The sequence below is a fragment of the Epinephelus moara genome, chromosome 19 (genome assembly GCF_006386435.1).
Source record: "Epinephelus moara isolate mb chromosome 19, YSFRI_EMoa_1.0, whole genome shotgun sequence".
Lineage (NCBI taxonomy): Eukaryota > Metazoa > Chordata > Actinopteri > Perciformes > Serranidae > Epinephelus > Epinephelus moara.
The window spans coordinates 4817250-4826399 of NC_065524.1; the positions used below are offsets into that span (position 1 = coordinate 4817250).

At 37.5% G+C, this 9150-nt stretch overlaps 2 protein-coding genes across 4 annotated transcripts in view; one reads left to right on the top strand and one right to left on the bottom strand.

Annotated features, from left to right (window-relative positions):
• Nucleotides 1-4392, bottom strand: part of galm (galactose mutarotase) — a 42935-nt gene extending 38543 nt beyond the window's left edge. Inside the window, exons 1-3 of one of the 2 annotated variants that reach the window (XM_050070730.1) lie at nucleotides 4250-4392; nucleotides 2061-2254; nucleotides 1459-1613 (exon numbers count right to left, since the gene is read on the bottom strand). In XM_050070730.1, the coding sequence (XP_049926687.1) occupies nucleotides 1459-1613; nucleotides 2061-2247 (342 nt within the window). In that variant the 5' untranslated portion in view covers nucleotides 2248-2254; nucleotides 4250-4392. Of the gene's footprint in view, nucleotides 1-1458; nucleotides 1614-2060; nucleotides 2255-4204 lie in introns of both variants that reach the window. The other variant, XM_050070731.1, reaches the window with a different exon arrangement.
• borcs7 (BLOC-1 related complex subunit 7) overlaps nucleotides 1-9150 on the top strand; it is a 1032483-nt gene that overhangs the window by 779762 nt on the left and 243571 nt on the right. The window lies entirely within an intron of this gene.

Below are 9150 nucleotides of genomic sequence, written 5' to 3' on the forward strand. Positions count from 1 at the left end.
ATGTTGCCTTGCTGCTGTTGGATAAGTAAGTGACTTGGTTTATAATTATATTATGAGTAGTATGAGTTGCTGTTACATGTACTGGACCTAGTACTTTATTATTTTCTTGGAAATGGTGCTATGAATGTAATGTAATGTTAGCAGTCTGGTGTTCACCACGTTGTGTAGCATTGTGTACACGGTGTGTAGCGAGTGTTACTCTGTTTACACGGTGTGTGGCGACTGGCGAGTGTTACTCTGTGTACGGTGTGTGGGGACTGGCGAGTGTTACTCTGTGTACATGGAAGTGCCGCTGGCTTATTAGTTGTAATAACGCACTATCCGCTGGGAAGCGACAGAAGTTACGCACTACAGCTTTAAGTGCTCAGAATTTGCAACCCTTCTAGATGCTTGTAAAATGATGTTATATCTTGACTTTGAGGGATCCTTATCCCAAACCTCTTTATTTTATGTGTTTAAAGAAGTCAATATATCATCACTCGATTTTCCACTCTAATATCAATATTGATATCATCTTAAAAAATCCTGTTCTATTTAGTTCCATGTGTGAACAGAAACAGTATAGTAGGACCACTTTAATTCTCATTTCTTTTAGTTCCAACTTTTCTTACAGGGATTTTTCTTCCTCCACTGCAATTTTCCCTAATAAAGCCAAACCACCAGTGTGAAACTACTTTATGTCTGCTGCCAGCTGCTGATGGGGACACTGTCCCTTTTCTCTCTTGTTTTACAGCTTCTTCTTAAAACATAATTTCCTTTGATGTGCACTCAATCACTTCAGGCAGCGCAATAATAAATGTGTGTTTGTTCTGGCCTCATGACAGTTTGAGAAATAAATAAATAGAAGCCACAGGACTTCTGTCACACAAACATGCACAGCTCAATGTGTGGCACAAAGACACACAGTCATAATAACAGTATAGTAGGTGTAGAGTCTGCGTGCGCACGTGTGTGATGTTAAATGAGAGACGTTCCTCTGTATCCCTGGTGATGAGGAAATACAGCGAAAGCTGGACAGAGCATTCGGTGACAACAACCCTGCCTAGATTTCAGAGTACTGTCTACAGTGGAAAGGCTAACCAGATCTTGGGTACCTGTCCGTACAGACTACATATGGTTCTAAGGGTACTAATCTGAAAGTTTTTGGTGGAAACATGACTTTACAGTATTTCTTTATGTTTTCTTTCTGGTATGAAAACATCATTCAGGACAGACTGCCATGCCTTAGCCAAACCTAATGGAATAACTGGTTACATTTATATACTTTGAGTGTGTGGCAACTTATTTTATGAGTCTTTACAAACCTCATGTACCTGCAACTGGGTCGGAAAACCTTTGTGAGGCAAGTACAGAGTGAGAAATGGTATTTTTCCACTCAGGTTGTACAGAAATTACTATGAGCTTTCTACACACTCACTCAAGGGAATGATAAACAAACACATATTCACTAAGGCTTACCTTATTGAAGCCCCGCAGCCCTCCATGCAGTGCATTAGGTCCATTATTGATATCCAGTTGGTACTCTTTTCCCTCCACCACAAAGCGTCCCTTTGCAATCCTGTTGGCCACACGGCCCACCGTAGTTCCCAGGTACCGCGTATCTGACATATAGCCTGACAACACAACACAACACAACACAACACAAGACTGTGTTCCTGGGCATATTCAGTTGCTGCCTAAAATGTTTTTACTGAAATTAAAAATAACCAAACACAATTGCTCCTGCATGACATCATGCAGCAGCAAATTAAATGTAAATATAATAAATACATCTCAAATATGTCATATTACAAACACCATGAATATTACAGTAAACATTTTCTGTTTAGATTTCAAAAGCTACAAGAACCTTTTTAATACAGAAGTTACTTCATTTCTACATTGCAGAACTATAATCAGATAATTTTCTCTGTGATCTTTTGACATGTGGGGTAGCCCAGCAAACTGACTGATGAAATCAACAAAAATCATTCTCAAATATTTTTAAATTCTGAAATAATTTCATTCACTTTGATTCTTTTTTATGTGGTCTATGTAAAGAAAAACAACTATCTTCCTGCCTTCCACGTCATTGAAGCCCAGGGTTACGTCTTCCATCTGACCATCCTTCCCTTTGCTCCACACAGATCTGATGATGGCACCCAGGGTGACAACCTCCACCCGCACCTGGGAGGACTGGAGGACCCACATCTCCACAGCACCCAGGCCAGCCACCTCTCCCCACTGCTGATGGCTCACCTCAGTCATCTCGGACCTTTTAAAACCCACAGCAGAGCAGAGCAGAACAGAACATTTCCTTAACCCTTGGGTGCATAAGTGGGTCACAAATGACCCAGTGAGGTTGTTTTCTTATTCTTATATATTTCTTCAATATCTTTGTAATGAAAAGTTGTTATCATTTCATCTTCCAGCTATTCCTCAAAAACATGTTATTGATGTCATGCCATTTAAATTTTTAGCATACCTTTTATACATTTTACAAAATTCTAGTTTTTGTATTACTACCCAAGCTTCCATAGGTGGGTCAAAAATGACCCACATTCATTTCCTATGGAATTTCATGGGAACCTTTGAATCTTATCAACTGTGACTGTCAGGAATTTATATTTTGTGGACCACACAGACTATATCTTAAGTGTCACCCCTTAAGAAGATTATTTTACACAGCAAGATCTGTTACATGTAAGTATTACTTTCACTTTTTACCTCAGACATGTGTGTGCGTATCAAAGAGTGTGAAAGAGTATGTCTAATTATCATGTATCAACAAATTAACACTAGCTAACTGATCTAGCTAACATTACTGTATGTACTCTGTGTGTGTGTGTGTGTGTGTGTGTGATTCATGACTATTGTGTGAAAGAGTATGTGTTTCTTATCATCTATCATCATGCCTAATTTATATTTGTGAAACTAGCTGGCTAAGCTAGCTAGCTAACATTAGAAAGATAGATAGATGTACTTCACTGTATGTTTTGCACACGTGTGTGTGTGTGTGTGTGTGTGTGTGTGTGACAGTGAGTGAGTGAGCGAGCGAGTGTGCGTGCGTGTGTGTGTGTGCACGCATGCGTGTGTGCATTTATTCATATAGCTACATATTGATCAATAGGTTTGCTTGTCATTCAAAACATTCTCTTCCTTTTATGTTTCCTCATCCAGTGTTGTGGCTGCGAGGTATACAGCTGAAATGGTTCTGAGGATGCTGGATGAAGAGGCAGTCGCCGGATTACACACGCACACACACACACACACACACACACACCACAAAAAGGGGGAGGCATGTCAAAAATTTTTTTATTAACTTGGGGGGACTCATTTTGTTGTTACTTTTTTGCTTAGGGGAGGGGCATACAACTTTAAATGGCTCTATTTTGTATTTATTTAACCACTGCTTTTCAAGGAAAAAACAGAAATTATCATTGGACTTTCAAAAGTCTGAGAAAGAAAAAAACAAAACAAATCTGAGCCTAAAATAGTAATATTTCATCAAAATCACTTCGTTTTCTATGTCTCATTTAAGATTTAGCTCAAAACAAACTGTAAATAAAGCACATCAACTTACCAGTATGCATGACAAGAATGTAAGACCAAGGCTCTTTTCAACACTGTCTTCAACTTTTACCTGCTAACTTTTAACTTTCAAACATCTGAGAGTGAGTTATCTTATAACTAATTTATGGTGGAAAGAGGCTCATGCACTTCCCCCCAGTCAAACAGGGGGCTCAAGGAAAACTATTTGTATCTTTGGGGAGGGTAAAAAAAAAAGAAAGAAAAAGAACAGTCTCTTATAACACCAAATTATATCTATCTATCTATCTATCTATCTATCTATCTATCTGGCTACAGTTTAGTTTACTGACTCCGTGGAGGCTATAAACTTGTGTCTGTGAAGTTACACTACTTTTACAGGCACACACACGAGCAATATACCATATCATCCAAACAACAACATGCCCTTTAAAAACCGTGACGAGTAGGAAAACATCGTTACACACACACACACACACACACACACACACACACACACACACACACACACACACACACACACACACACACACACACCAAACACAGTACACTTTAAAAAGAATACCGCTAAGAAAGCTGCTTGCTAATTGCTGTTAATTATACGGTAGGCTATGTGAACTCTTTACTAACATTTCTCTGCGGTCTGCGAATATGATTCGTGTATTGATGTAGTTACCTGCAACACCGTCATTACCAGCACAGTTTACGGACTTTAACCTACCATGGGCTTCAAATGTTGACATCCGGCCCCTCCCAATCCCCCGTTCTTCTTCTTCGTCGTCGTCGTCGTCTTCTTCTTCTTCTTCTTCTTCTTTGTTTGTTTAACGGCGGTTGGCATCCAGCTTATTGGTGCATTACCGCCACCTTCTGTTCCGGAGTGTGGACCAAACAGTAGACTTAGGCCCAATTCCAATCCGGCCCCTAAAGACTTAAGCCCTGAACCCTCACTGACTTAACTGACGTCAGCTGTAAGTGATTGAGTGTGAGAGTCTGAAAGGGCAAAATATATACACTCTAGAACCATTACTCACGCTCAGAAGCTGATGTGTGATTCCATAATCAGCCAGCAGGAGGTGCAAGACGCTATCTTAAACCTTAAAAACAATAGATCAGCTGGGAAAGACGGCGTCAGCTCTGAATTTTATAAAGAGTTTTCTGATCTGTTGGTACCATTTCTTTTTAAGGTTTTTTCTGAGAGCGTTGCAAGAGCACAACTTCCTGCTACTATGACACAGGGGTTAATTAATTTAATACCAAACCCAGAAAAGACGTGCTTCTTATTGACAACTGGAGACCCATAACTCTATTAAATAATGATTATAAGATATTTGCTTTAATTTTTGCAAAGCGATTTAAAGGAGTTCTGGACTCAATAATAGATGAAAATCAATCAGGATTCATGAGTAAAAGGCACATTGTTAATAACCTAAGACTTGTTTTGGATTTGATTGATTACTCAGATTTGATTGAAGATGATAGTTTTATCCTTTTCCTGGATTTTTACAAGGCTTTTGATACTGTTGAGCATCCGTTTATTTTCTATTGCCTTGAAAAATTTGGGTTTGGGGAATATTTTTGCAATGCAATGAAAACTCTTTATACAAATGGTAACAGCTCTGTAAAACTGACTGGTGGTACTACACAGAGGTTTTATCAGGAGAGAGGAATACGACAGGGGTGCCCTGTCTCTGTTTATTTGTTTTTAGTGGTGGCTCAAATGTTTTGTGTATATATAAAATCATGTAATTTGGAGGGCATCTCTATTGCTGGTAGGAAAATTTGCCTGAGTCAACTAGCAGATGATACTGCACTTTTTCTTAAAGACGCTTTACAAGTAAAGCCGGCTATTCGTTCAATCTTGGTTTTTTCTAGAGCATCAGGTTTATGCTTAAATTTAGGTAAGTGTGAATTATTTGCATTAAAAAACAATGATATAACCTCAATCGATGATATTTGTGTTAAAAGTAGGGTAAATTATTTAGGTATTACCATAACAAAAGAGCAGCAGGAGAGATGCTCTCTGAACCTTGAGCCCAGAATGAAAAAGGCTGAGAGCAGGTTTAATCAATGGCTGCAGAGAGATCTGTCTTTGAGGGGCTGGGTGCTCCTATCCAAGGCTGAGGGAATTTCACGGCTCATTTATGCTGCCTCTTCTCTGGCTCTGGACAGTAAAACAATCCAAAAAATTGATCAAATGTTGTTTAACTTCTTGTGGAAGAACAGAATACATTACATCTGAAAATCTGTCGTAATCAATATCAGAAAGAATGGAGGGCTTGATTTTTTGGACTTTGGATCATTACACCATGTATTTAAGATTAATTGGTTAAAAAGTTTTTTTCAAAAATGATTCATCTTTATGGAACTTTATCCCCAAATTTGTTAGTGTGCAATTACCAGATTAATAAAATACCTCTAAAATGGTCAGAGTTCCATAAACAGGTCTTACTTGCATGGAAAATAATCTACAAACACAATTTCTCCCCTCAGAAGTATTATCTATGGAACAACGGAGACATTTTACACAACAAAAAGAGCCTCTTCCTTAGAAACTGGTTTGAAAGAGATATTCATACAGTCGCTCAGTTGCTGAGTCCAGATGGCCTATTAATGTCCTATGTGGAGTTTATACAAAAGTTTGGTTTTCCGGTTACAGTAAAAGAATTTTACCAGGTAATTGATTCCATTCCTACAGGTGTTGTAAACTTGTACAGAGGCTCCTTTCAGCCGTGTACTGTCTCCGTTGTAAATCCGCTTAACACTGTCTGTGGCAAAGTCTGTTTTGGATCACACAAAAGCAACAATAGAGCCATTCGGGAACTTTTTATGAATGAAATCTCAACGAAACCTTATATCACCACCTACTGGGCTAAATTTAACATCAATATACCTTGGACCAAGGTTTGGTTGTTACCACACAAATATATGATCACTAACAAAGTCAAAGAAGTGTCTTATAAAATATTACATAAAATTTACCCAGTAAAGCATTTCATGCAGAAATTTAAGAATGATATTGATGTCAATTGTTCCTTTTGCTCGGTACAACCCGAAACAGTTAACCACATATTCTGGCATTGTAACTACACAAAAAGGTTATGGAAAGATATAGCAAAATGTATCTCTGATAAGTTGTATATGAACTTTAATCTGCATTTTGAACATGTTATCTTTGGCTTTCATTCTGATACTACAGAAGACCTGGATAAGGCTTTTGTTATTAACCTGGTACTACTTTATGCAAAGTTCCACATCCACAGAGCTAAATTTGCTGGAGATAAACCCATTTTCTCTGTTTTCTACAAGTGTTTTGAATTATATTTACAGTCCCTCACCCCGCTAGGAAATAAGAAAGCCATAAAAACAAAGAACATTTGTGAAAAGTTTAATATTGGTAGGTAATTAGCTGTTATTATGTTGGTATTATTTTCACAGTTATTATTTATTTATTTATTCACTTATTCATTTATTTATTTATTTTTTCTCTCTCTTCTTTCTTTCTCTCTTTATTTTCTTCTTGTTTGATTGTTAATGTTTATTTACACTGGCTTTCTGTTCTTTCATGAAATGTATTGTCATTTTTTTGCGAATGTAAGACTTTTCTATTTTCATTAAAATAAAAAAAAATAAATAAATAAATAAAAAAAAGTCTGAAAGGGCTCCGGATGCTACAAATAGGAATGGGACAGCACTTATCCCCCTCTCTACAAAATGTTGTTGACACTGGCGGCTCTGGGCGTGATCATTTAGGCTATCGGTTATTGTCAGCATATATTCCACACACAAAGAATATATAGCCTATCTATATATATCTATAGATAGATAGATATATAGATATAGATATATATTCTTTGTGTGTGGAATATAACCACTGGTATTCCTCTTATTCTTTGTGTGTGGAATATAACCACTGGTATTCCTCTGACTTCATGTGTGTTTATGTACCTTCTTAAATCCTTGTTAATGTAATGTTTCATTGTTTATCTATCTGTTTTTTTCGCTCTCCTTCCATAACGTTACCGTTTGCATATCTGCCGACCGTGTTTTCGTTTTTTTTTTGTAACACTTCTGGTGTTCCGAGGGCAACCCCTGTATTTGACGTCACAACGATATGAACTGTGGGTAATTTCCTTACCGTTTCCCGAAGGATCCCGACAGGTAAGAACTCCTCAGGTGTAAGTTTTAAAGTGTTTTAATATCAATTTAATATGCCAGTTTTGGAGGGAAGATAACAGTTACAGAAGATTAACTTAATTACTCCTTCAAAATCACCCCATAAGCCAATCTACCAAAAAAAATAAAAATAAAATAAATATAGGCCTATATGTATATATATATATATATATATATATATATATATATATATATATATATATATATAGGCTATATATATATATATCTATAGGCTATATATAGGCCTAGGCTATATATATATATATATATACATATATATATATGGCCTCTTGGACCATTTATATCAGAACTGATTACTGCTTTAGCATTAAAATATATCATATTAAAATAGCCTATATATTATTAGTATTATTATTATTATTACTGTCCCCTTACTGTACAAACTGTAAATAAATCTTTATTCCTGACTATGTGACGTTGCCATCAATGTGTTTCTAGTTAAAATATTGATTTTTTTTCATTTATTTTTGGGAGATTGTCTTATGGGGTGATTTTGAAGGAGTAATTAAGTTAATCTTCTCATAAGTGGATTTAATATGTAGAGATGTCATCTAGGCCGTTTTTCTTCATTTTGTTTTTTTTAAAGTCTATATTTTGCTTTACAAAAACGTGAAAAAGCAGCTGTGACCAAGCTATCACGAGGTGAGTAGCATAAGCATAATTAAAAGCGATATACTTCAGTTTGTTTGTGTGTGCAAGCGGGTCTGTTGCGGTCTGCTGACAGTCCAAAATGGCGGTGGTAGGACGAAACCATGGGCGAGTCTGTTGCTATGGGGCGTTCTATTGAGCTTCGCCTCTTGGTATCCATGCTCTTTGCCTACGGTAAGGGGGCATAAAGGGCTCACTCACTGACTCACTGACTTGACGATTTGACAATGGGACAGCCCTCACACACTCACGCACTTCACATGAACGCGCCTCTAAGTCAGTGAGTCTGTAAGGGATCGGATTGGAATTGGGCCTTACAGTCTTATTCCTTTACCTGACCAGGGGGGTATTCCATCAACGTAGCTAAGAATATCCAGACTAAGGTGTAATCTTGAAGTTTGACTAAACGCCAACTCCCAATCTAACTCCAACCTGTTCCATCAAGTGAAATCAGCTGGCTCCAATTGACGCTAATTCAAGCCTCACCTGTTAAGCCTCAACTCATGCACGCGCCCAGGGAAAATAAAAAGCCCACATTAGTCGAGTGCCAAAAATGTTGCAAAATGTCAAAAAGCAAAGGAAAGGAGCGAGCGGAGGCTTTTTCTACGGCGGAGCAAACGCTCCTTATGGAAGTGTATGAGGACTATAAGGACATGATTACGAACAAAGGCAATACTGCAGCAATTAATAAAGCAAGGGAGGTGGCGTGGCGGAATATTGCCAACAGGCTTAATGCGCAAGTGACAAAGAAAATTCAGCATTTCAGCATAATATCATGTT